Genomic DNA, 27208 nt, shown 5'->3' with positions numbered 1-27208 from the left:
CCTCTGCCTGGCCCATGGTAGCCTGGGCAGCCCACCTGTCCAGGGTCACCTCCCTCTGTGGCCCACTCACCTCAATGACCAGGGGCTCTGAGGTAGGGCCCCGTGCCTGGAGCCGCTCAGGGGCCAGGTCCCCCTCCACACCCCTTTCATACTGTAGGACCGTGCTGGCCACCGGCAGAGCCTGGGCTGCCTCAATGGTCCAGTGCCCATTGAGGTAGTACTCTCCCCCAACGCTCTTCACGGCTGTAGAGAACCCAGCCTGTCAGGGGATGTGGGACAGCCAGTTGCCTCTCTGAGTCCCAGGCTGCCCAGCTCCAAACCATCTCTCACCCAGGAAATTCCTGCTAGCTGCAGCTTCCTCGATGCGAATACTGGTAGCCCCGGCAGGAATGATGAAGATTTGGTTGTAGCCTGAATGGAACAAGATTTGGGTAGGGGGTGCTGGTTTGTTCCTGGAGAGACTTCTCGGGGAGAGGGTTTTTGGCAGAGGAACTAGCTTTACAGATACGGGGTGGGGTGGGAGTAGGCTCAAGGCCCTGACATCTTAGGAGGAAAAAGACACAGCCTGGGGACAAGGACAAGGCACGAGGGCAGGCATCCAGTGTTGGCATCGTGAGATTAGACTACACAAGTGTGTGAGGGTCCCAACCAAGGTGGGCACATAAGGAGAGTCCTGTGAGGGGTACAGCCTCTGCCTTGCAGTCACATGACCTGAGCCAGACCGACTGAGTGCCATGAGGATGGTGTGGCCTCAAGCCTTGGTCAGAGAAGGTGACAGATCAGCCAAGGCAGTCAACAGACCCCTTCAGAGCCCCCTGTGGCACCCCACCTCTGCTGAGATCGTTGGCGTCAAAGGTTCCTGTGACAGGGTAGCAGGAAGAGCCATCACCCCCACACTGCAGACATGTGTCCTCCTGCTTGGTCGAGTCTAACTTGTGATCACAGCCAACAACCTGCAGGGAGAGACAGGGACATAGTTCCAAATGCCCCGGGCAGGACAGCGGGAACCCAGGGACTGACATCCACTCATCTGTCTGCTCAGGTCCGTCCCCTAGCTCCGGCTAACCACTCCCAGCTTCCCTCTGGAGGTCATGGCTCTCCCTGTTTGGATGGAACTCCACAAATGTGGGTTTGGGCATGCCAGAGGAACGTGGTTTCCTCCTTTCCTCAGAGAATGGCTCAGGTGAGCCCAGGCTAACAGGTCAGAGAGCTGGGACTCCTGGGTGCTGACAGGCTGGTGTGGTAGAGGCTTGGAGCTACCATCTTGGTTCAGGCTCATGAGAAGAGCCTTGCATGAGCCTGAAGCTGACGCAGAGGAGAAAGCAAGACAGAGAAATTTCTAGCATCTTTCCATCGCCTACAGCCATCCCTTCACGTTTGGTTGGGGTCAGCGTCATCCATCCAGAGGGTTTCTTTCATGAGGTTAGTATTCTCCAGGGCAAAGTTGAGGGCGGTCAGAGAACATGACTGCATTGCATTCTGGGAGCTAGTGACTTAAGCCACCAAGCTCCTGGCAGCCACTTGGTCCTGCTGGTGCTAGAAGACACCAGCCATAATAATCCCCAGCCAGCTTGGAGGCCGGGCAGGGGCGTGACTCACTCGGCAGGTGCCGTCCACACAGATGTCCCGTTTGCCAGGCTCGCAGCGTGTCCCGTCCACCACGGCCTCCCTGTGTTTGTAGTAGAAATTCTCCCCCTTGGGAATGCAGTTCAGTTCACACTTGTTTGGGGCTGGGTAGGCAAAAGGAGAAAGCTGACATCTTGACACTAAAGTGTGGTTTGAATGAAAAGTGTCCCCCATAGGCTCCTGTATTTGAGCCCCTGGTCCCCGGAGAGCACTGCTGTTCAGGGAGGTTGTGAAACTTTGAGGAGGTACATCACTGGGGGCGGGCTTTGAAAGCTTAGAGCCTGGCTGCACTTCCGAGTTCTTTTTGTGCGTGGTTGAAATACGATCAACCAGACAGCCACGAAAAATAACTACCGCCTGAACATCTGTTAGGGGCTGGGTGGGCAAGAGCAGAGCAGGATGGCACGCTTACCCGCGTAGTAGGGCAGCCACCGGTAGCGCCGGCCCTGGAAGTCGGTGCCGTCGAACTCCGCGCACTGCTCGGCCCGGAAGTCCCGCACGCCGTCTGGGCAGCTCTGCGTGGGAACGTGGGTGCCAGTGTGGGCGCTGGGGAGGCTGCCATCCTGCCCTGTCCACCCTCAGTGTCCTGGAGCCCTGGGGTCCTGCACCTCTGTCTCACCCACCCACCCCACCCCACCCACCCCGTCCCAGGAGGGGCCACTAGCTCGCAGGTCCCTGGAGCAGGCTGAGGATGCGGCTTGGAGGCAGGCTGCGGGGGAGTGGGGCGTGGCCGTGAGGGGTGGGGCGTGGTCGTGGGGGAGTGGGGCGTGGCCTGGGGAGTGGGGCGGAGCTTGGGGAGTGGGGTGGGGCCGTGAGGAGGGGGCGGGGCCGTGAGGAGTGGGGCGGGGCCGTGAGGAATAGGGCGGGGCCGTGAGGAACAGGGCGGGGCCGTGAGGAGGGGGTGGGGCCGTGAGGAGGGGGCGGGGCCGTGAGGAGTGGGGCGGGGTCGTGAGGAGGGGGCGGGGGCTGTGGGGAGGGGCGTGGCCATGGGGAGTGGGGTGTGGCCGTGAGGAGGGGCGGGGCCTGAGGAATAGGGCGGGGCCGTGGGGAGCAGGGGCCCTGCAGGCTTTACCTCCGTGTGGCAGGTGCGGTGGCTGCGCGCGGGGCCCACGCAGCTGGTGCCTCCATCTCTCCTGCAGGGCGAGAACATCAGGAAGACCCCAACGTCCCTACCCGTTCCTAGGCTCTCTTGGCCTCTACGGGGTGCCCTGATTGGCAAGGCTGGACCAGAGCCCGAAGCAAGGTGAGGAGGGGGTCACTCGGAACCAAACCCCTTGGGTGGGTGTAACCAGACCTGTACTGTTCTTAGGTGACTGCCCCACCCTTGAACTGACTCCTGGCCATAAAGCCCTGGAACTTCACATACTATACCCCTGCCTGTGGGTAATAAATACTCCAGGATGTTTGGGATTTGGGTTTTTTGTTTTTGTTTTGTAAGACAAAGTCCCAGGTTGACTCTGTAGCTAAGGATGACCTTGAACTTCTGATCACCCTGCCTCCACTTTCCTCGGGCTAAGATTACAGCGCTCTATACTCCCCCAGGTTCTCAGGAAACGGTTCACAAACCCACCAGTAGGAGGCGCCTCATTACGTTTCCTTCGTACCCGATTCCCCCATCAAAGTCCCTCATAAAGCAGGGCACCTAGTAAATTCTAAAGTCACTTGGGGGCGGGGTGTCCTCTGCCCTTGACAAAGCAGCTGAGGGCAAAGAAACCCCAGCAGCTAGGAACTGCGGACTGACGCTCTGTGGTGGGGATGTGACAGCCAGCCCTAGCCCGGAAGTGAACTGCTCTATCCCAGTCACTAGAGTGCTCAGACCTGAGTAATAATTTACACAGGTCCCCTGTGATGACTAAAGAGACGTAATATGGAGCCAGGCATCCCTGAAGGGCTGTTGACCTCTTGCTCTGCAGTGCCTGTAGAGCCTAGTGGCCTGCGGGTGAGAGAAGTATAGGATCATGGGCTGTGAGGTATTAACAGCTGCCTTTGCCTCTGTAAAACCCACTATCACGAGTTGGAGAGATGGCTCAGAGGTTAAGAGCTCTGGCTGCTCTTCCAGAGGTCCTGAGTTCAATTCCCAGCACCTATGTGGTGACTCACAACCATCTGTAATGATGTCTGGCGCCCTCTTCTGATGTGTAGGCATATATGCAGGCAAAACAGTGTATACATAGTCAATAAATAAATCTTAAAAAACAAAAACAAACAAAAAACCCTGCTATCTCTATGGGAAAGGGATGGGGTGGTCTTTTTATTACTATATATAATGGGAGAGGAAGTAAAACAATGTTCCTGCCCAGCTGTGGATTCCATGGAATGCGCATCTCTCTGATGTCCGTCTTAAAACCTCCACCTTAAGCGCCCCCACCCCCATGGCGTGCTGTATTGGCTCTAAGGCTGTCGCCTTCTGCCAGCAGTAAGAATAAATTCATCTAATCTAAATCTGAATTGAGTCTAAATCTTGGTTTCTCCCACTGGACTCGAAAGCCACAAGGCATTTTTTTTAAACTCTGCAAATGAAGCCCCACCCCACTCCACCCCCTTGTGCCAGGCGCCACAGGCTTAGGGTAGAGGAAGTAGACGGCCCAGCTCCTCTCAATCTAGGCTGAGGGTTGGAATCCGACCGAGGTGAGTATGTGGGAAATCTGTTTTCCTATACGCTCCATCACCTTTCCACAGTGAATCTGTCACATAATGACCCTGACGACAGGCTCCTATCTTGCAGCCATTCCTCACTTGCCCTCTTTTAAGTGGCTGGCAGGTTCTAGACTTCACCTCCCTACCTCTGGGAGTAGCAGGGGCGCTCCCGGAAGCTGATGCCTCCTCCACAGGTCCGGCTGCAGGGGCTCCACTCGCCCCAGGCGCCCCAGGTGTCACTCTGGCGCCTCACGTTTCGAGCCTGTGAAAGACATACTCAGGCTGTGACTCACATCACACACACCCCCGCCTCCCCCCCCACACACACACTTGGGTCTTGAACCCGGAGCCCTGCAGAGATTCTCCGCGACCAATTCTAAGAGCCTGGGAGCTGCCAGTACGGCCGGTTTAGGACACAGAAGCGCAACCCGGTACTCCAAAGTGTTCATTGCAAACTTAACCCACTGTCTTAAGGAGTGGGAGAGCCAGCCTAGGTGTGACGGGGCTCAGCCAGCTGGGAAGAGTCTGCAGTTCCCGGGACCCTGGAGGAAGGGCCCTGCAGCCAGTGCAGGCATTTGTGGATCGACTCTACTGTGGAAGAAGGGACCCTGAAGGAAGAGGGGAAGGAATCTAGGCCGGGGGTACCTAGGCGCATTGCTTTGGGCAGTACTCTCATCCAGCAAGGTAGCCATAAGTTCTAGGGGGTCCTCCCGGGGAGGGCGTGGCCAGAAAGGCGTGGCCGGGAAGAGGCTGCCTCCCCTGACTATGCTAGGCTGTGGCAAGTGCCGAGCTTGGCTTGATGTCCCCTGAATGGAGCCTGTGGATCAGCGGACGCACCCTTTTCAAGAGAGACCTACATGGGATGGGAGAGATCACGGCTGGTACTCAGGTAGGTGGACCTCTATCTATTCAGGAAATGTAACCGAGACGGGACAGAACCTCAGTAGGATCCCCTGGAGAAAAGCCACCCCAAGCTGGTCTTACCTAGACGTACCTCTTCTGCTCTGGATGTGAGCTCACTTCCAGAAATTCTATACTTCTGGCCTATTAAACTAGAACTTAGTGTGTGTGTGCTTTTTTGTTTTGGGGGGGTTTTTTGGGGGGGTTACTGCACTATTCTGGTTAATCTGTGGCAGAGACTCCCAAGGGTACCCCATTATTATTTCCCCTGGCCCTTATAAGAGAATCTGAAAAGTTGGCTTCTTGCTCAGCACTCTTAGAAGTCTCCTGTGGCTTACTGGTCCCATCCCTAAGTTCTCATCAATGACACATAAATACGAGTGTCGGGCAGCTGTCTCTAGTACTCAGAGAGACAGTGCGAATGGGCATGGTCTTCCTCTTCCTCCCACACTCTCTTCTGCTGGAAAACCTGATGTAATGGCTAGAGCAGGCACATCCTTTTGGACTGGCAAGTGACTTCCGAAGAAAGACCTCAAACGGTGAGGGTGAGGACTTCTTGAAATGTAACAGCCCTGAACTTCTGACCCGACTGTTTATGTGAGAGGTAGAGAGTTAGACCTAATCTGCCTTGGTGAAATTACACAATGGAAATTCATTGTGGATGGGACGCCTTGCAGCCAGCATCCCACGGCCACATGGTACACATATTCTCTCATCTCATCCTCAGAGCCCAGTGGCTCCCAAGAAAAGTGACGCAGAGGGACTAGCCGAAAAGGGCGAGGCACCGTACACTACAGGCCCAGGCACCCATGCTAGGGCTGTGCCTCTGCCTGCCTGGGGAGCAGGCAGCCAAATGAGACACTGGATCCTAAGGAGCTAGACCAGAGTGCAGAGAGGTAAACACGTCCATGTGCGGAGAGGGGACTTTATTTTGAGGTAGAACCTTTCGGGAATATAACTCCCATTATTTAAAAAGAGGTCAAGTGTGAACAAAGGAAAACAAGCCCTTCCCCAATGTGGAGCCCTCTCAGTTAGCCAGCCTGAGGTGAGCAGGGAAGTTTGCTGATGTCTGACACCAAGTATCTCGTTACTCCTGTTTTTATAGACCACAGTTTGGAAGCAGAGCGAACCGCACTAGACTTGCTCACCACACACAATGCCAAGCACAGGCCAGCCAGACCAAAGGGCTTGCCTCTCACTGTAATTCATCGCCCCCACCGCCAACCACCTCCAGTTCTAGCCAGAACAGAACCTCCAGGCTTTCCAAACCAGTGAACCAAAATGCTCAGGTATTCTGGCAACAAAATGTAAACTGGTTTTAGTCGGCTTGAGTTTCTGTTTTGAAGGAGAGAGTTACTTTTTGTGTGGTAGGTATTGGGGTAACTTTCCAGGCTGGGCTTTTGGCCCATGTGACCCAAGCTTTGCTGTCACGTGCTAAGTACTAGGATGTGGCCCTTGGAGGCCTACTGCCCTCACGTGTCTGGCTAGTGTCGACCTTTCCCAGGGTCTGTTTGGATGCTTGTCTAGTTCCCTTGGTGCAAAAGCCCCCGACAATCCAGCTCTTCTGGGTAGGGACAACTCATATGTCCACAGCAGTAGGGCTTGCTCTGGCCATGGAGTCCTTCTAGGATGTCTGACAGGAGTGGTCTGAACTCTCTAGAGACCACACTCCTGGCAGGGGCCTTTTACAGACATTCCTTGCTTCCTGGGACCAGCACCTGTAGGTAAAGCCTCCTGCTGGTGCGTGGGTAAACCCTAGTCTGTATGATACTGAGCCACGCTCCCTGTACCTTTCCACACACATCGGGTCATGAGTAGCACGAGTGAGCACAGTTTGTTCTCCATAATTATCTAAACCCCAAGCTGTGTGGTGGTATGAAGCCAAGAGCTGGTGTGGCCCAACCCTCTCTGGGCCTGTTCCCGCCCGTCCTAAACTGCTGTTCTCAGCACTCCACCCTCTTCCTCCAGCTCCCAGCTCATGAGCCCCCTTTCCTGCCTGTTTCCAAGGGTGCCCCACTGTGCACCAGAATGTGTGGGACATGGACGATAGGCCAGGTGAAGGGACTCACAGCCACACCTTTAATTATTCCTCTGGTCATTCTGTCAAGCCGACTAGTCAGCCCTGACCTTGACCCTGGAGTGATCAGGACACCATGGTGGATCCTGCCACCATAGAGGGAGCTAAGCTGTGAGCCTCTCTACCACACAGAAGACAGGGAAAGACCCTGACCTCATCTGGCTGGGTCTTTCGTGCTGGGGAGGAGGCAGAGGGCCACTCAGGTTCCCTACATGGAAGAAGGGACCTTATAGGATCCAGTGTACTTTGTAATCATTGACTCATTGTGTGGCAATCTGTGGTATGGTGTGGTGTGGTGTGGTGTGGCGTGGCGAGGTGTGGACATAGATCCCTGGGATTTGGCTGGTCTAGCTATGGCTTGGAGATCAGGCTGAAGTTAAGCAGTTGTTATGGAGTGGGATTTCACCCTGGGGTTTTGAGCAGTCATGGAAACCCCTCCACCCAGGCCTTCACCTGCCTGCAGCTATAAGTCACCAGCATGTGCTAGAGAACCTCAGAGCGGAATCTAGGGAGCAAGGGCTGGCCCAGGTGGCATGTGAAAAGGAACTGAGGAAGGGTATGCCTGTGTGTCAGAGAATGAGCTTTGGGGGGCTGCCCAGTGCCTACCACTGACACCCACCCTTGCCTGCATTCCTCACTCTCCACCCATATTACCACAGAGGCGGCACCGCCCCGTTTCCTTCCCAGGGCAGCCATCCTAGCCCCTTCCTCTCTCATTTGGGTCTTCTTGGGGGTGGGCAGGGCTCTGGTCTTCCTGGTGCAGAGATTTCAGGGTAGAATGGGACCTGGCTGCCTCTGTGCTCTCTGTTCCGCTCAACACCCACCTCTGCAGACCCTCTGCCTCCACCCTCTTAGGACTCCAAGAAGTCATGTCCCTTAAGCTCCCTCATGAAACAGCTACCTGATCACCACTCAGCTTCCAGAACCCTCCCTCTAGATTTGTACTGACCTGATAGCCACAGGCACCTGTAGTTCAAATTAAGCTCAGACCAACATCAAAAGCTCCTGAGGTGTGCTAGCCACATTTCAAGTGCGCAATAGACCCATGGACCTCGTAGCTGCCGACTGAACCTCAGAAAGAGAGGGGGAACTGTAGTGGACAGCTGTTTGAGCCATGCCCTCAAGCCCCAGTAACAGTTACATCTCCCTATGACCTTGAGGTACATGGCCCTGGGATGTGGCTTTGGGCGGGGGATACTTAAGACCTGGGATGCACGTATGCAGCTCTCTCTTGGCTACCTCGTAGTTTGGATGCTGAAATCTTGGACCAAGCCGTTCAGTGTGGGTCATAGCTCAGCTTTTCTGGACCCTCCGATAAATCTCCCATGGTTGTGAATTAACTCCCAAATAAATTCCTTGGACCATTAAGCTGATTCTGTGGGTGGCTAGCGATTTAATCACATTAGGGAACATTCTAGCCATCTCCTTCAGGCAGGAGTTTGGTGGGCTGGTCCAAGAGCAGTACACCTATGGGTCTTCTCTCTTTAAAAGGGAGGAGCCATGGTAAGTGTTTTGTGGCATTAGCCAGGCCCAGTGGACTGTACCCATTCTTGCCATGCCTTCAGATGGCTCCGCTAGGAAGCTAAGCACCCCAGGCGGACCTCCACGGTGCCCTGGCTTGTGAATGAGCTGGAGAGCTGCAGTCTTCCCAGCACTGACTGCTCACCTCTGGCCCCTCCCCCACCTCTCCCAAAGGAGCCTCCCGGGGCCCGATGGGGGTTGCACTCACCCAAGACCCCGGAGTGGAGGCCAGCAGCAGGACCATGAGAAGGAACAGCCGCATCTCTGCCTGCAGGAGAAACCATGGGTTAGAGCCAGAAGGGCCACCACAGCTGTCCAGAGTGGTGGCTCCTGCTATGTGGGTGGGATGGTCCTCCCAGGGAGACCGGGTCTGCTGGGAGCACCACGGTGCTCACTAGACATGTCGCACAACTCACGCGAAAGAAGGCTTGGTCCGCAGCAGGCAGAAGCAGAGGAACAACTTCTTGTGGGGTTCCAGAGGGGGAAAGAAGGGTTTAAAATATTGTTGAAGAACGGAGTGAGCAGGGAATCAAAGTAACCAGACCTTTAAACTGAGTAAGAAATTAAAAGGCCAATTTTATCCCATTTAAAAACAACTAATAAAAAATGATTTGCTGTCAGTTTTCATCACCCAAAATAAGGGTGTGTAAGAACATATGTGTGCGCTTTCATGCGTATATGCAGGCGTGTGAAGACCAGAGGGTTGATCGTGGCTGTCTTCCTCAGCTGCTCTCCAGGGTATTCTTTGAGACAATGTCTCTCTCAACTCAGTTCAGCTTTTTCTGCTAGGCTGACTGGCCAATGGGCTGGAGGGATCCACCTCCGCTCCCATCCCCCCAGGGCTGAGGTTACAGAGCGTGCTGCAGCAGCAACTTCACCTGAGTTCTAGGGATCTGGCTTCGGGTCTGCATGCTTGTAGAGCAAGTGTTGCTTTTCACTGACAGGGCCATCCTCCCAGGCTCACCAGAAAGAAAACATCCGGGGAAAATCGTGTCTGGGGATAGTTTAAAAATTCAATTGTGCCGGGCGGTGGTCTACTGAGTTAGATCCAGAACGGCTCGGGCTACACAGAGAAACCCTGTCTGGAAAAGAACCAACCAAAATAATAATAATAATTCAATTGCTTATCCAGGTGTGGTGTAGAGTGTGTACCTTGTAGCCCCGACTACTGGGAGGCTGAGGCAAGAATACCACTAGAGTCCAGCAGTTCAAGGCCAGTCTAGGCAAAAAGACCCACTCCAAATTCAACTGCTTTTAAAATTTAAGTGCAGCGTTGGGGATTTAGCTCAGTGGTAGAGCGCTTGCCTAGCAAGCACAAGGCCCTGGGTTCGATCCTCAGCTAAAATAAATAAATAAAAAAATAAAATTTAAGTGCAGGTCTTGGGATGTAGCTCACACTTAACGATGCTGAGACCCTGATTCAGATCCCTAGCACCCCCTTCTGCCATATTCTCTTGTCTCTTGTTCTCTCTCTTTCTTACACACACACACACACACACACACACACACACACACACATTTCCTGTTTTAAACACCAGCCAATCCTTGTCTTGCACAGGAGGGCTTCCTTCCCAGTCTTCATAATGAGTGTGTGCACCCGCGAACTTAGAGTTGTGGCAGGGTGTGCACTTGTGCATTCATGGTAGTAGTATGAGCATGTGTGAACTAGGTGCGTGCGCAGGGCGGGGAGTGCGTACATGTGTGCACATGTCTCTGTATCAGAGACACGTAAGCAACGTGCAGTTCAGTACAGAACACTGAACAAGCGCTGGCAGGTATGTTTAATATTATTAAAAATCTGTTATTCCCGGTGTTCTGAATTCTTTTAGAATAAAACGACTTGCGGTCATTTTATAGGGATGAAGTACAGCATACAAAAGCCACGTTCAGCAGTTCACCCCAGGACATGTATGGAAGCAAGCCCCGGTTAATTTGGCACAAACAGCAAGTCAGTCATTCTTATCAGCAGAGATTCCTGGGTGGTTCAAGTGCACAGAAGAGGGGATGTGGGTGCAGCTGTGATCCAGGGCTGGTGAGTGGGCGGGGAGGTGAGTGAGGCTTCCCCGTCGGACTAGCTTGGGTGAGCTTGGCCAGAGAGAGTTCCACTCACTGCAGGCGCTTCCCAAGCCTGTGACCGGTGCCTGATTCCAAAGTCACCGAGAACTTAACAATTTTTCCTTCTCTCAAATCAAAGCCACTTCTGCCTGAGTCCTGCAGGACGGACTCTCCAAACCTGGCGTCCCCGCCCCGGGGTGGCGCTGTGTGGCCCCCAGAGGCACTGAGGGGCGGATCCCGGGTGGGGGGAGGCCTGGGTGCCTGGCAGGTGCTGGCTGTGGCTGGTCTCTGCCGCAGGTCCCCAGGGGGTGCGCTGGGTCTGCAGGCTTGGCCTGGACTGTGCACGGGGACAGGGGGTCTGCTGTTCCAGGACATGAGCAGTCCGAAAGCGTGGGCAGGGGGAACCTGAGCACCCGGCCCGACGCGGCGGGGAGCTGAGATCCTCCTCCGTGGAACCCCTCGTCCACCGCACAGCCGGAGAAGGGGGCTTCCACGCCACCGCGACCTACCCGAGCCAGGAGGGGCAGATGCCTACCAGATGCCCGGAGCGTGGCCTGCCCAAGACACCCGCTTGCCTTCCTACCTGTCTCGCGGAGCCCGGGAGCCGCCTCCTCGGTGCCCAGACTGGGTCAACCTCTCCGGGACCGACCAACGAAAGCCAGGGGAGGTTGGACTTTATCTCCCAGCTGCTGGCTGGTTTCCTCCCCGCCCCATCTTCCCCCACCCAATCTGCTGACACCCACCTCCAATCCCTGAAGGAGCACAGTGCCCCTACCGAGAGGCCCCGGGTACCCAGGATTGCCCCGCGCTTCCTCTTCTTGGGTTCCTGCCAAGGCTTTGCTTATTCTCAACTCTGTGGGCTCCGGGCCTTGGGTCTGTGCCAGCCACCTTTCAGTCCCACTTCCCCTTGCCCAAGCCCTCCAGATCTTTGCCAAAACCCCTCCTTCACTACACCTGCCCCATACTGACACACCTGAATGTTCAGCCGCCTTCTGAATTCCATACTTCGGCTACAAACAGTTTACACACACACACACACACACACACACAGAGAGAGAGAGAGAGAGAGAGAGAGAGAGAGAGAGAGAGAGAGAGAGCTTTCTCCATCACTTTCCATCATTTTGAATTTACAACCGCCCCTCCCCCTCCCCGCCCCCCTCCCCCCCACACCAAACTTCTCCAGCCTCTACTCAATTCTTAAAACTTTTTCTATGTCAAGCATGGTGGCCTTTAATCCCAGCACTTGGGAGGCAGAGGCAGGTGGATCTCTGTGAGTTCGAGGCCAGCCTGGTCTACAGAGTGAGCTCCAGCACAGCCAGAGCTACACAGAGAAACCCTGTCTTGAAAACAAACAAACAAAACCACCTCTTTACATACCATAATTGGAGGCCTCCCTACTCACTCCTTTACCGAGCCTAGCTGCTGCAGTTTTGGTTTTTGTTTGGCGTTTGTTTGTTTGTTTTGTTTTGTTTTGTTTTTCGAGACAGGGTTTCTCTGTAGCTTTGGAGCCTGTCCTGGACTAGCTCTGTAGACCAGGCTGGCCTTGAACTCACAGAGATCTGCCTGCCTCTGCCTCCCTGAGTGCTGGGATTACAGGCATGTGCCACTACCACCCGGCTCTAAATTCAGTCTTTATGACCTTGAGATAACCTTGAGATTGCTACTCAAGCTCCCCTCCTCATGTTCTCTAAAGTTTGTAAAGGAAAAATACTGAACTAGGGTTGGGGGGTGGGGGGATGGCTCAGTAGGCAAAGTACTGTGTGTGGCGTGTGCTGCTAAGCCCAGTGCTGGAGGCTGAAGACACAGGCCCCAGGAGCTCACTGGCCAGCCATCCTAATACACTGGGCACGTGTGGGGAGGACGTCAGGTGTCCCACTCTGCCACCCTCTACCTTGTTCCCTTGGAGCAGGGTCTTTCATGGAATAGGGGCTAGGCTGGTGATCAGCACACTTGTCTGTCCGCCCTTTGCCCCTCCTCCCCATTGATGGCATTCCAGGAGCATGTGTCCATGTCTGGATTTGTATGTGGGTTCTGGGGATTTGAACTCATGACATCAAGCTTGCACAGCAAGTGTTCTTAACTTCAAAGCCATCTCCCCAGCCCTTCGATCTTTCCCTTAAGTTAATGGAGTGTGATGAGATGAATGTTCCAAAGCTGTATAGAATCTTTAAAATTGTTTAGTCTGTTGTAATTCTTACTAGGTTAAGGTATTGTATGCCACAGACATAGCCATGTTCATTGAATCTCTGTTCATGGCAACCTTTTCAGATTTTTTTTTTTTTTTTAGACAGGGTATCCTGTCTCTGTGTAGCCCTGGCTAGCCTGGAACTCTCGCTGTGAACCAGGGTGGCTTTAAACTCAAGAGATCTGCCTACCTCTGCCTCCTTAAGTGCTGGGATTAAAGGTGTGCATGCCCATGCCTGGCCTGTGGTCTTCTCCTAAATAATTTCTTACTGCTTCATTTACTTTTCACGTGCACGACTGTTTTACCTGCCTGCATACATGTCTGTATACTACTTGGGTGACTGGTGCCCACAGAGGCCGAAAGAGGGCACTGGATTCCCTAGGACTGGAGTTACAGCTGCTTGTGAGCTGCCGTGTGGGTGCTGAGAACCAAACTCAGGTGTTCTGGAAGAGCAACAAGTGCTCTTAACCACTGGGAAAGCTCTCCAGTACCATTTTTAAAATTTATTCTGTGGGGAGTGGGGGATGCAGAATCTCAGCGTGAGGCAGTCAGAGGACCATTTGCTGGAGTCAAATGGTCTCCTCCACCATACAGACCAAACTCAGGATGCTGCCAAGTTTAGTGGTAGGCTCCTTTACCATCACATCAAGCCTAAACTCAAAAACATGCCAGGCATAGTTATTCATGTCTGTTATCCCACTGCTTATGAGGCCAGCCTGGGCTACATAGTAAAGCCATGTCTCAAAAGCCAAGACCAGAGCTGGAGATGAGATGGCTCATGACCAAGAGCACCAGTACACACACACACACACACACACACCACACGTGTATAAATCTAATAAATATTTTTTATGACAAGGCCTCACTACATAACAGTCTGGCCTAGAACTCACTATGTAGACCAAGCTGACTCAAACTCACAGAGATCTGCCTGTCTTTGGCTCTGCTGAGATAAAAAGTGTGTGCCATATCTGGTAAAACAAATTTTTAAACCTCATCTTTTGTGGATCCCTCCCTCCTGGATTTCTGCCTAATTTACGTAAGCCAACACTGTGCTGCTCCCCACCAGTTCCTTAAATTAAATGTGTGTGTGTGTACACATACATACACACACACATACATACACACATACATACATACACACATACATACATACACATACATACACACATACATACATACACACACATACACACATACATATGTATGTGTGTTGGGCCTGGTGGCACATGCTTTTAATCCCAGCATTTAGGAGGCAGATGAAAGCAGATCTCTGTGAGTCTGGTCTACAAAGTGAGTTTCAAATCAGTCAGGTCCATATACTAAGCTCCTTTCTCAAAAAGAAAGAAAAAACAGTAACTCTCTTGCTTGCTCTCTCCATAAATGTGTATCTAAAAAACTTCTTTAGATTTATGTATACGAGTGTTTTGCCTGATGTATGTCTGTGTATGACGTACATACCTGATGCCGAGGTCAGGAGTCCCTGGAATGGAAGTGACAGATGATTTGAGCTACCATGTGGGTGCTGGGAACCAAACTCAGACCTGTTCCAAGAGCTTTGTGAGCTCTTAGCCAGAGCCATCCTGCCCCGGCCACTTTGTTTCTTTCGTATTTAAATCTGTAGTATTGTTGAGTAATGTCTTTGTGCACCACAGTGCGTGTGCAGAGGTCTGGAGAAACCTTTCCTTATAGCCAGATCCTGAGTCAAGATAGGGTGTGGGGTTGGCTGACAGAACAGTGACGGGGGAAATGCAGGCTTGTGATCAGCTTGGCTCCATCCACCTTCTCACTGCTCTGAGCACCCACGCAGGGCTCCTAACATTCAGAAACTGCTTCCAGCTGAGGCACACAAGCCAGGAGCCTCGAGCAGAATACAGAAACGCCACCTCTAAGATTCATGAACACAAATGATGCCTCCATGTGGTGGTTTGAAAGAAAATGGCCCCCAAAGGGAGTGGCACTATTAGGAGGTGTGGCCTTGTTGGAGGAAGTGTGCCACTGTGGGGGTGGGTTTTGGGGTCTCCTATGCTAAAGCTATAACCAGTGACACTGACCACTTCCTGTTGCCTGCATATCAAGATGTAGGAGTCTCAGCTCCTCCAGCACCATGTCTGCCTGCATGCCGCCATGTCCCACCATGGTGATAATGGACTAAACCTCTGAAACTGGAAGCTGCCCCAATTAAATATTTTCTTTCTAAGAGTTGTTGTAGTCATGGTGTCTCTTCATAGCAATAGGAACTCTAACTAAAACACTCCATTTCTCACAGGAGTGAATGTTCAGATTCCAGATGCTTCGGGCTGTTGGCATGACTGGCCGTTCACCTATTGTTTTTTGAGACAGGTTCTTGCTATGTATGTGTGTAGTCTAGCTGGCCTTGAACTTAAGTTGACCCTCCTGCCTCTGTCTCCTTAATGTTGGCATTACAGTGTGCACTATCACACCTGGCTCTACCTCTTAGCTGTTCCTTTTGAAGACAATGGCAAGCTGTGGCTGTTCCTACCCTGGAACTAATGACATATTGTTATTTATTTATGGGTGTGACCACAGGTGCCCAAGTGGGTTCCAGAAACCAAATTCGTCAGGTTTGCACCTTCACCTACTGAGCCACAGTACCAGGCCCCCATCATCTATTTACTCATAGCTTGGAAATGGAAATGTTTTAGTTTCAGGACAGAGAGAGAAGTAGGGTGCGCTACCGCCTAGTGAAAGCAACAGTACATTTCCCATTAGTTTAGCTGCGTAGCAATTCCCCTCCCCGCTTCTCAACAGTCTCACTACACTACATATCCTTGGCTGGCCTGGAACTCACGATGTAGACCAGGCTGGCCGGGAACTCATAGAGATCCTCCTGTACACACTTTAGATCATCTCTAATGATCTAATGGAGTTATTTTTTGTTATTTTGGTTTTTCAAGACAGGGTTCTCTGTGTAGCACTGGCTGTCCTGGAACTCACTCTGTAGATCAGGCTGGCCTTGAACTCAGAGATCCTCCTGCCTCTTCCTCCCAAGTGCTGGGTTAAAGGCGTGTACCACAACTACCAGGTGTGTTACTTCTTTTTTTTCCGTTAGGCAATGTCTCATTATGTAGCCTGGCCTTGAACCCATAGCGATCCTCTTGCTCAACTTCCTGAGTGCTGAGTGTACAGGTGTGTACCATGGCCAGCTTTGGGTTATTTGGAATACAGACTGAAAATAAATGTGGTTTCAGTTAGATGACAAGAGGAAGGATTCTGTGTGTTTGGTACAAATGCCATTTCCTTTTTCAAATATTTGGTCTGTGATTGAACCACAGATTCATAATACAGAACCATGAACAGCAGTTAGAAACAGATGGGAGAGCAGATGTTCCCAAGTGTCTTGGTGTCTATGACCCAGTGCACAGGCTTCCACATCAATGTTCCCAGAAGAAAACTAGCACCACCAGGCTCTTGCATTCTTTATTCACTTGACAGATACAGGAAGGAAGTCTGCAACCATCTATCAAAATTGTATCTTACCAAGATTTTGAAAGATGTTTATTTAAAACGCTGGACATGCACCGTCAGTTATGTACGAAGTAATACCCATAGTAGCAGAAGCTAGGCAGTGAGAGTAAATGACACCTGCTACTCTGCATTTGACTAGAAGTGCTTCCAGAGAAAGCCTTCCTGCTGTGCAAGTGCTAAGGCTACACTGCAGGGCCAGAGGAGCCCCTGCATCTAAGGAGAGGCATAGTCGCTACCCCAAAATCCTGGAAATGGCTTTGACGATCAAGGAATGTCAGCACCAGATGTGCTTTGCAATATGCAAATTGGGGTTTCCTCTCAGATGAGGAGACTGAGGAGGTGCAGAGACCCTGAGAAGTGGCAGCCTGTGGGTATCTAGCCCACTATCAACGAGGGATGGGAGAATGGAAAGCAGTGTCTCTTTTTCTTTTTCTTAAACTGCCCATGCCTGAATAATCTAAGGACATGAGAAGACCTCAGGATTGCTTTTGGACTCTAACTTCTCATCAAATTATGACATTATTTCCATCCTAAGGGTGCAAGCAAATATCCAGTTTCCAAGCTATCCTCAAATTCAGCATTAAGGACCCACTGGGAGTGAGGAGAGATGGGAGTGTGTGTATGTGTGTGTGTGTGTGTGTGTGGGTGTCTCACTGAAAGGATGTTTTTTGTTTTGTTTTGTTTTGTTTTTGAAGGAATGAAGTAATCTTCTAACATTCCTTTTGAAAACCTCATGGTCACCGACCAAAGTAGTTAAGAGAAGTCAAAACGTTGTACGGGGTCTGAGGATAAAGCTCAATTGGTAGAGTGCTTGCCTAGCATGCACACAGACAGCCCAGGTTCGATCCCCAGCACAGTCAACTGGGCGCAGTGGTGCATGTGGGTGATCCCAGCTCTAGGGAGGTGGGAGCAGATGGTCCTCAGCTACATAAAAGAGTCTGAGGATAGTCTGGGGTTTTCTTGCAGAAAGGGGAAAAGGAAGGAACAGGAAATGGGGGCAAAGTGGAGGGAGGAAAGAGGGCAAGCAGGACTCTGCTCCTCTTTGCAGCCTTAGCCTCCCGCACCATGCCAGGCACACAGGAGATTGAACAATGCCGGTCTCTCAGCTTTTCTTCGGGGGGGTTAGGACACAAACGGTCACAACTGCAAAGCCTGGCTCTGGGGGTCAGAGGCAGAGACTTCCTTTAGAAGCCTGACCTTGGAAGACTTCATTTGGCAGTTCAACAAAGAGGATCAAGAATGTACACAGGGCCAGCCAGATGGCTCAGTGGGTAAAAACACGTGCCTCCAAGCCTGAGGATCTGAGTTCAATTCCTGAAACCCCTCTGGTGGGAGGAGAGAACCTTTGACCTCAGGAGCATGAGCAAGCCCAATAGACTGCTTTTGGCTGTTGTCCTTTGCTCTGTCTCCCCTGCCCCCCTTGGAGAAATTTAGTCACTGACAGCAAAAGCTCTACCCCTAGGACTCCTCTATCTAACACAGCAGGATCAAAACAGGAAAGAGCCCTTCCTCTCCAGGCAACTCCTAGCTGGCTCGCACCTGCAGCTGACACTCTGCTCATAAATGCCCTGTGTCCTGCAGGCATCAGACCCTAGCTCTGCAGCTACTATTCCCACTATTTTCCCACTAAGCGAGCAGGCTGGGTTCAGTGGCTTTATCCCAGGTGTGGCTTGGCTTGTGGCCTCGCACACAAACGCAGCCTGTACCCTCGTCATGAAAGACACCACACACTTGGGACCCTTACAGAAACTGCTCTAGTCCAGAGCTTGCAAAAGTGCTCTGAATCAGAAGGCGTGATAACTTCCATTCTGTACTCGGGGCTAGTGAGATGGTTGGGCAGGTTAGGGGTTCTTGTCTAGAGTGCCCTTGGTGACCCGAGTTGACCCTCAGGATCCATGTAAATGTGGAGAGAGCTGACAACACAGGTCTCATCTCTGACCTCCACATGTGGGCCATGGCATGAGTGCACAGTAACAAAAAGGACAGAACCTTCCACCACAAGCCCCCTTCCCTATGTGGCTTATTTCCCTGCTCTTCACCAGCTGAGATGAGCCTGTCTGGGCTTATAGTCTTTAAATACGGCAGGGAACTGAACCCAGGTCCCCGAGGATGCTGAGGGCATCATGCTTTACCAAAGAGCTACGCCCTCAGCTCCTCTATTCCGTGTGAATATGTATGGTTACTGCTCCTCAGGAGTGTCACCTTGCCTTCTGACACAGGGTCTTTCATTGCCTAGACCTCATGAGGCTGGGCTAGCTGGCCAGCAAGCCCAGGGAGCCACCTATCTCCACCTCAGCAGTGAGGGGTTATTAGGCCTGACTCCTGGAGTCAAATTCTTCCTAGGATTATCCCGGACCCAGTGAAGTGTAGCTCATTAGTGGAGCACTTGCTAGCACGCCCCAAACCCCAGGTTTGTTCAACAGTCTGTGTCTGCCTCTGTCTCTCTCTCTTCTCTTTCTTACACACACACACACACACACACACACACACACACACACACACACACACACACACCCAGTACTATTGTGTGGCCCCAAATCTCTAAAGAGAAGCCCAGACTGGTTCATAGGCTAGTCTGGGTGGGAGAGAGCCAGCCGGCCTCCTTTCTTGAGCCACATCAAGGTTTCTGACGTTTCCCAGCCCGTTTCCTGGCTGAGGCAGCTGCCACATGCACTGGGAACTCCTACTCAGTCTGTGCATGCCGCCTGACCGACCGACCGACCCACAGCACCCGAGCTCACCTGTAACCTCCGCAGCACGGCCACTGCCCACTTCACACAACGGTCGCTCCTGAGGTTCCTGAGAGCACACCTGGCCCTTCACACCGGCCTGTGTGGTCAGCACACTGCCCCACGGCTGTGGGAGGCCCTGCTCTGGGCAGCTCCAGGTGACTCCAGGGTCTCCCATAGCTAGCCAAGAACCAGCTCTTCTCCAGATTCTTGCTTTGGTACAGACACAAATGGTTCATGAACTGACAAGCTACCAGCATTGGACAATAATTCAAACTCTAGTTTTATTTTTTCCCCCATGCTGGGGATTGAACCCAGGGTCTTGTTAGACAAACTTCTATCACTGAGTTATACACCAGCCCCTGGTTTAAGTTCTGACCCTGACAGTGGGCTGCAGTGATGAAAGAAAAGCCAGGACAGAGCATTTCACCAGCCACTTTACGCTTTAATTCTTTGGGCACACATCCTATTTGCCACCTGAGGAGTCACGACAGGCAGGCTGTGGCACTGATTCCAAAATGTATTATTTGCATCAGATGAGGATGTGACTCTGGGTTATCAGGGTCACTTGCTGCCCCCCAGAGCTGCCTTGTCTGCTGTCAAAGAGAACTGCTGTGGGGACAAGGGAGGGGAAGGGAGAGGAAGCATCCGGAGCAAAAGTAAGCTTGCAAGTATGTCTGAAAACGTGGAAACTGTGGAAAATCCAGAATTGACTTAAGGATGACAGGGGACTGTTGAACAAGTTCCATCATTTCTAGAAATTATAAACTTTGGAACCCGGGGTTATGATTCTCAGGATAAAGCAACCTCAAACACATCCAGACTGGCCTTGGGAAGAAATGATAACCACAGACAATCATGAGTGTCAGTGCTTGAGACAGAAATGGCCAAAGCCACTCATGTGACAGAAATGGGGGCTTTTGGGGTGGTGTCCATACTTAAAACTTACAAGCAGGCAGCAAAGAGCCTCAGAGTGAGGCCTAGACCCGGTGCCACCTCCTCACAGAACCTCCTGGACAGTGAGTGCAGGGTTCAGCTAATACATGTTTTATTTCCAACATGGTGTGATGACGGAAGTTCTGTTTGGCCTCCCGAGAATTCCCAGGATTGGTAGAATCTCGTGCCCCAGGGTCATGCTGCTGGCAGAGTACAACTTCTTGGCGCAGTGCGTTTTCTGGTCCTTGTCCCTCAAATCTGGTATTGCTGCACTGAGGGACATCTGTCCACCTAATGATGAATGTTGAAAACCGTTTTCTGTAGACACCTCCTTCCAAAGTCCAACAGTGCAGCTGGCCAGGGAAACTTGGAAGGAAGCTGCCTAAGTCCACTGGAGTCCTGACGTCATTAGAGAGGACATGGAGAAGTCACTTCTGTCCTCCTCAGGTATTTAATCATCAAAGAGGAAACATCCATGGGTTCTAACTGTAGATGTGCTAGATATAAAATTGATGGAATGCAAGCTGGTCCATGAAGGGCTGCACAAGATAATCTGTGGCGAAGTAGAAAACCAGCCCGAAGGTGATGGAGATGGGAAGAGCTGGCAGCGCCTTCTTGAAGATGGCGAGTAGTAGTAACGTAAGGCACAGGCCCTGTGGGGACGGAGGGTGCACCCAGGACCGTCAGCATGTCACACAGAGCTGTTGAGCACACATGCACTCTCTCAGGCTTAACTTTTACAACAGACGTTTCATGAAATCTAGAGTCATGAAAGAAAAATGTAGCTTCTGGAACTGGACCTGATAGCACATGGCAGCTACTGAGGAGGCTGAGGCAGGATTACCTGAGCCCAGAAGCTTGAGACCAGCCTAGGCAACACAGTGAACATTGGTTCAAGAAAAAGGGAGGAAAGGGGAAATGGGAGGGGGTGGGAGGGGGTGGAAGGGACCAGTCTGTGCTGGAGATGTAGCCCTCTATGAAAATGCAGTTGCTGCTTTTTTTGTTCATTTATATACACACCCCAGACTGGCCTCAAACTGTATATCCTCCTGCCTCAGCCTCCTAAGTGCCAGGCCATAAGTGTGCACAATACCTGAATTAAATAGAATTTCTTTTTTAGACCATCATATGTATGCTGAGGGTGAGGGGTGGAGCTCAAATTCCCATACAGCTAAGAATAACCTTGAACTTCTGGTCCTTCTCCTTCTGTCTCCACAGTGCTGGAATGTGCCATCATGCCTGTTTTATGTGATCAGGGACTGAGTGCAGGGCACTGTATATGCTAGACAGGCACTCTAGCAACTTAACTATACATCTCAACTCTAAGCAGTAAGAAATATTTTTTCATTATTAGTAAGTCAGATTTTGTTTTGGGGACAGGATCTCACTATGTAACCTAGAATTTTACTAGGCAGAGATCCACCCGTCTTTGCCTCCAGAATATCAGGATTAAAGGTGTATAGCAACACACCCAGCTTTCTGTTTTGAAAGCCACAGGCATTATAAGCACGATGGGATCATGCACTGGGCTAGCCTCTCTTGCTCCACACCTGCTGCCCAAAGCAGGCCTGCTGCAGACTGAGCATCAGTGGAAAAGCACTGAACTCCACTCAAGAGAGTCCTGTTGACCCTACGCTGCTGGGCTCTCCATGTGGTATCTAAGAGAAGTACAATTTCCTGCAGAATCTTTAAGAACTACTGAAAACAAAGTAGCTATTCTATCTCAGGAGGACAAAGAGGAGCACAGGACTAGTATCAAAAGCTAGTGCAGGAAGAACACACTGCAAGTGCAGGAGGCCTCAGCTCATCAGACTCAGACAAGGCATAGAGCTAGGCTGGAAGCATCCAGAGATTTTAATGTGTGGCCCGAGTGGAGAACTACTCAGGTAGGGTCTAATTACTCATTTTCAAAAAGCTTCTCAAGGGTTTGGAATTCTCAGTCTATCTGGAGTCCAAAGAAAATTGTAGGGCCAGGAAGATGGCTCAGCAGGTATAAGCACTTGCCACGAGAGCCTGACAAGCTGAGTTTGATCCCTGGAAGCTATGTGAAAAGCTGGATGTGGTGGGTATACCTGCAGCCCCTGAACTCCCATGGAGAGATGGAAGGGGTCGGTGGCAAACGCTAGCGAGCCCTTGCCTCAGGTGGAAAGAAGGACCCAGCTCCTGAACGCTGTTCTGTCCTGCACTTGCTGCAGTGCATGTGTGCAGAATTCAGTGCTCTGCCCTCTTTTGCAGAGTACTTACGATCAGTATGGCTACAAAGCAGGCTATGGTGGTGTTCCAGTCTCCACTGGCGGTTGCTGAGGCTTTACCAACCAGAACACTGTAGAAAATGAAGTCTCCCAATCCCAGTTTCACACCCCCTAAAATGAGAAAGAGCAAAGATGTTAGGAAGTCTGTCATTCTTTCCTAGGCCTTTCTTTTTTCAGACAGGGTGTGTTATGTCACCCAGGCTGGCCTTGAACTTGTGAACCTCCTGCCTCTGCCACTCAAGCCCCAGGACTATGAGTATGTGCCTCTACACCCAATTGCTGTGATTTCATAATTCAAATGCATTGCCCCAAGTTGGGCATGGTGACATGCACCTGCACTCTGAGCTCTTATGGGGCTGAGTGGGATGGCTTAAGACCAGGAGCTTGAGGCCTGCCTCACATGGTGAGACTTTGTCTCAAAAGCCAAATGAATCAAAAACACAGTCCCACACTAACTGAGAAGTCAGTAAACTATATACATAATTCAGGCTTCAGAAAGATTTCTCTCTGTTTTTTCTACACCAGGAGTTTTAGATTCTTGGTGACTGTAGTCCCAAGAAATGCTGCTGTTCCATCTCAGTAATCACAAAAACTTAATTAACAATAACATAACTGACTTCTACTTAATGCCGAGTTTACACCCAGAATGTGTACCACTGAATCCTTACAGGACCTCATATGCACCTGACTGAGGTCCAACCCATGAAACCCTCCTCTAAGGACGTGACTCAGTGACCGAGGAAGCTCAGAGTGAATGACTGTCATCACAATCCACACTGGACCATGCCGTAAGGCACCACTGCCCCCCAACCCAAACCCCCCCCCCCTTTTTTTTGAGACATAGTCTCAACTCTGTAGTTCTGGCTGTCCTGGAACTCACAGAGATCCCCCTGCCTCTGCCTCCAGAGATGACTCACGTACTTTCCTCCGGGTCTTCACTAGTGAGGATACTGCCGGAAAGTTCCTGGACAGCAGCCCTTGACTCGGGAGTGGACCTATGAGGCCCCAGGTGACTGTCCCTTTGGGCTTCCCATTCCTCACTGAAGCCACCATCATCGTCCCCAGTACCAGTGTCCTGTGTCTCACTTTCTGCTCCTTTAAGAGAGAAGGCAGTTAGAGCTCTAATACTTGGAGCCATTTCCTCCATATCCTAGAGGGCAGTCTTGGTTAAGACAAGCATAGCAATTCTTCCATCCTTTCTCTCAATTGAAGTTCTACAACTGAGGAACTGTGACTTAGTACTGTCTATGAGTGGTGACATTTTCCCCTTTCTTTCTTCTTTTTAAGGAAGGAAGGAATAGTTTCCATCTTCCCTACATGCAGTCTGGATCTAAGGCCCAGTACTGCAACTGTCATGATCACAAGGAGATGAAAGCGGAGTATGTCAAAGGTGGCGAACAGGAAATGGTAAAGAACCTACTCCCTTGTGAACACCAACAGAGAATGTCTCGTTCAGTACACTATCCCCACAAGTTAGGAAAGCACCTAGTGATCAGTCAGCATTTGTTGAAAGAATAAAATCATACCAAAAATATGCTCAAAGTCATATAACATACAGTGTGCTGAATGGGTTTATGTCAACTTGTCACAAGTTAGTCATGAGAGAGGACAGAGCCTCAACTTTCGAAAATGCCTCCATAAGATCAGGTTGTAGGCAAGCCTGTAGGGCATTTTCTTAATTAGTGATCAATGGGAGAGAGCCCAGCCCATGTAGGTGAAGCCATGCTTGGGTAGGTGGACCCGGTTTCTATAGGAAAGCAGGCTGAGCAAGCCACAAGGAACAAGCCAGTAAGCAGCACCCCTCCAAGGCCTCTGCATCAGCTCATGCCTGCAGGTGCCTGCCCTGTTTGAGTTTCTGTCTTGATGTGTGAGTGTAAGCTGGATAAACCCTTTCCATGCCAAGTTACTTTGGTCATGGTGTCTCTTCACAGCAATAGAAACCCTGACTAAGGGGTTGGGGATTTAGCTCAGTGGTAGAGTGCTTGCCTAGCAAGTGCAAGGCCCTGGGTTCAATCCTAAGCTCCACCAAAAAAAAGAAACCCTGACTAAGACACACAGTCACAACTTTTTCCTCTAGCTCACTATGATACCCAGACTTGGGGCTGGAGAGATGGCTCTTCCAAAGGACTTGGGTTTGGCTCCCAGCACCCACATGGTGGCTCACAACCATCCATAATTCCATGGAATCTGACGCCCTCTGCTGACCTCCATGGGTACCAAGCATGCATGTGCACATACATACATGCAGGCCAAATACTCAAACACATAAAATTATATATATATATATATTTAAATATACTACATACATTTTAAAGTTAGGCTTTTAACAACCATTTCTGAAACTTGCCCTCTTGTCTTTGAGCTGTTATTGGTCAAATGGCACCTTGTTCTGCTGCCTCACTCTGAGGAAGCCTCAGATCTGAGTCCCCAGCATCAAGTCTCCTCTTACAGCCACCTAGATCAGCTCTTCTGCCTCTGTAACTAAACAGCAATGCAGCCAAGGCCCACTGTTCTCTCTTAACTGTCATTTCTTCTTTCTCTTTCAACTTCCTAAGGCTAGCCCTTTGTCTTCTAAGGAATTTCCTTTCTGCTTTACTCTTACACCACACTATTCTTCAGCTCTTTTTTTAATTATTTATTTTATTTGTATTGGTGTTTTGCCTGCATGTCTGTCTGTCTGAGGGTGTTAGAGTTTTGGAGTTGCGGACAGTTGTTAAGTTGCCATTTAGGTGCTGGGAGTTGAACCCAGGTCCTGTGGAGGAGCAGTCAGTGCTCCTAACCACTGAGCCATCTCTCCAGCTCCTATCCTTCAATTCTTTCTGACACAGCTTCTAACTGATTCTCCTTAGTGTCTTCCGTAGTACCTACAATCCTTGATCATCACCATCATCCAGTCCACTGAGTACTTGACCTTCTTAGTGCAAGCATCACCACACTTCTCATCAGACATGCAGGACAAGAGTCCAGACCCTGCCCCCCTTCGGTAACAGGCTCTCTCTATACAGTCAAGGTTGGCTTGAACTCACAATCCTCTTGCCTCTGCCTCTAGGGCTGAGATTACAGACATTCTGACTCCACCCGGTTAAGGGTCTCATTTTTATCTATTTGGAGGGTGGGGAAGAAGGAGAGATTGTAAAGCTAAGACATTTCCAAATGAATCACCTACGTTGTGTACTATACTTGGGGTTTTTGGGTACCCTTCTTTGGGCTTCCGGGTCTCCTTCCGCCATATTCACCAACCACACCATTGTTGCTGTTGAGAAAGACAAAGCTGAAGGTCAGTTCTCCAAGCCCAGGACACTGTGCTAGCAAGCAAAAGGCCATTATTTCTCTACAGCTTGAAACCACTGGTCTTTGTGATGTCACTTCATATGCTAAAATCATCAGAAATAAATGAAGATTAAAAAAAGATAAAAGACTGCAGGTTAAGAAACAAATATAGGGGTTGGGGATTTACCTTAGTGGTAGAGCCCTGGGTTCAGTCCTCAGCTCCGAGAAAAAAAAAAAGAAACAAATATAAAACTGAATGCACTGGCTTCTCTTGCAGAGGACCTGGGTTCGATTCCCAGCACCCACACGATGGCTCAAAACCATCCATAAATCCAGTTCCTGGGATCCAATGCGCTCTTCTGACTTCTGACCTCCAAGGGCACCTTAAAACTGAACGCACTAACACAGTATTGCTCCAGCATACTTACAGGAATAGATAAGGGCTGGGAAGAGAGTTTCATTTCTTTCCTGAGCTGTTTCAACCAGCATACGAAGTGGACCTTTGGGGCACAAAACGGCCACCAAATCTAGAAAGAGAAAAATAAAAAAGACACCCAATAAAATATATTGACTGAGATATGTAAATGAGTACATGCTGGGGAGGACTTAATGTATTTCTACACAAGGATGCTGGGAAAATATGGAAATACTTGCAGTTTAAGCAACTAAGAAAAAGAGCAACCTAAACAAAATAAAACAGAATCCACAGAAGACTTGTGCAAATTACACTTTGGCCTTCCTGCTGTGTGCTCAGTCTATGATGTGTGATTACTGGGGTCTAGACACGACTCCTCTTAGTTGGAAGGAAAGAGGCAGGAAGAGCAAGACAGAACTATTTTAGAGTAGTTCTCAATCTGTGATAAGCAGAATGGGAGGGAGTTCTTTTCAAATAATCCCACCTATGAATGACAAATGGACACTTGACTCGACCTATCGAGAGCAGGGTGGAGACAGTGAGATGGGGGTGCTGTGGTGGCACACTTGCACGGCCTGGGGAGCCTGCACTCAGTCCCCAGCTCCACAAAGCAAGTACACATAATGAAGGAACTTGAAATAAGAGGGCAACACATTTAAATCAAACGATAGCTTCTTTGCATGACAAAGTTTCAATTTTTTCAGTTTCCAGTCAAACAGAGTACTAAGTTCACAAATATTTAGGTATCAGAACATACATAGTGCTAAAAGCTGACCTATTTCACAAAAATAGCAGCTCAGAGAGGAAGCATATACCTAAATTACATCTGATTCTGACACCATTTTCTTCCACGAACTACAATCTTTCTTATTTTCTGAGTCATTTAAAGACATCAAACAGGGGGAGCTAAGATTGTAAGGAGACAATCTTGGCAGCTGACATCTCGGTCACGTCTCTGTACAATAGTAGGAACAGCCCAGCAGCAGCTCTCTCCCACTTCTCCACTTAGATCTGGTCAGGTGAGTAAAGGGAAAGGTCCTGTACTTGCAACTACTGAGATGTCAGCTGGCTGACAGCCACCACATCCTGCCACTATTTTGGTTTTATGACATGTTT

At 50.6% G+C, this 27208-nt stretch overlaps 2 protein-coding genes across 4 annotated transcripts in view; both read right to left on the bottom strand.

The window, feature by feature from the left end:
• Window positions 1–11470, bottom strand: part of Papln (papilin, proteoglycan like sulfated glycoprotein) — a 31049-nt gene extending 19579 nt beyond the window's left edge. For both annotated transcript variants that reach the window (XM_036206346.1, XM_036206347.1), the window contains exons 1-9: window positions 11400–11470; window positions 8970–9029; window positions 4410–4525; window positions 2699–2759; window positions 2039–2141; window positions 1600–1730; window positions 830–953; window positions 331–411; window positions 71–243 (exon numbers count right to left, since the gene is read on the bottom strand). In XM_036206346.1, coding sequence (XP_036062239.1) covers window positions 71–243; window positions 331–411; window positions 830–953; window positions 1600–1730; window positions 2039–2141; window positions 2699–2759; window positions 4410–4525; window positions 8970–9023 — 843 coding nt within the window. In that variant the 5' untranslated portion in view covers window positions 9024–9029; window positions 11400–11470. The remainder of the gene's footprint in view (window positions 1–70; window positions 244–330; window positions 412–829; window positions 954–1599; window positions 1731–2038; window positions 2142–2698; window positions 2760–4409; window positions 4526–8969; window positions 9030–11399) is intronic.
• An 8175-nt stretch (window positions 11471–19645) lies between these two features.
• Window positions 19646–27208, bottom strand: part of Psen1 (presenilin 1) — a 43449-nt gene continuing 35886 nt past the window's right edge. The window contains exons 8-12 of one of the 2 annotated variants that reach the window (XM_036206117.1): window positions 26106–26204; window positions 25574–25660; window positions 23329–23502; window positions 22400–22518; window positions 19646–20808 (exon numbers count right to left, since the gene is read on the bottom strand). In XM_036206117.1, coding sequence (XP_036062010.1) covers window positions 20653–20808; window positions 22400–22518; window positions 23329–23502; window positions 25574–25660; window positions 26106–26204 — 635 coding nt within the window. In that variant the 3' untranslated portion in view covers window positions 19646–20652. Of the gene's footprint in view, window positions 20857–22399; window positions 22519–23328; window positions 23503–25573; window positions 25661–26105; window positions 26205–27208 lie in introns of both variants that reach the window. The other variant, XM_036206118.1, reaches the window with a different exon arrangement.

This window comes from Onychomys torridus, chromosome 14 (genome assembly GCF_903995425.1).
Source record: "Onychomys torridus chromosome 14, mOncTor1.1, whole genome shotgun sequence".
In the NCBI taxonomy this organism is placed as follows: domain Eukaryota; kingdom Metazoa; phylum Chordata; class Mammalia; order Rodentia; family Cricetidae; genus Onychomys; species Onychomys torridus.
The sequence above is the reverse complement of the archived record's forward strand: the minus strand, read 5'-3'. Positions and strand labels throughout refer to the sequence as shown.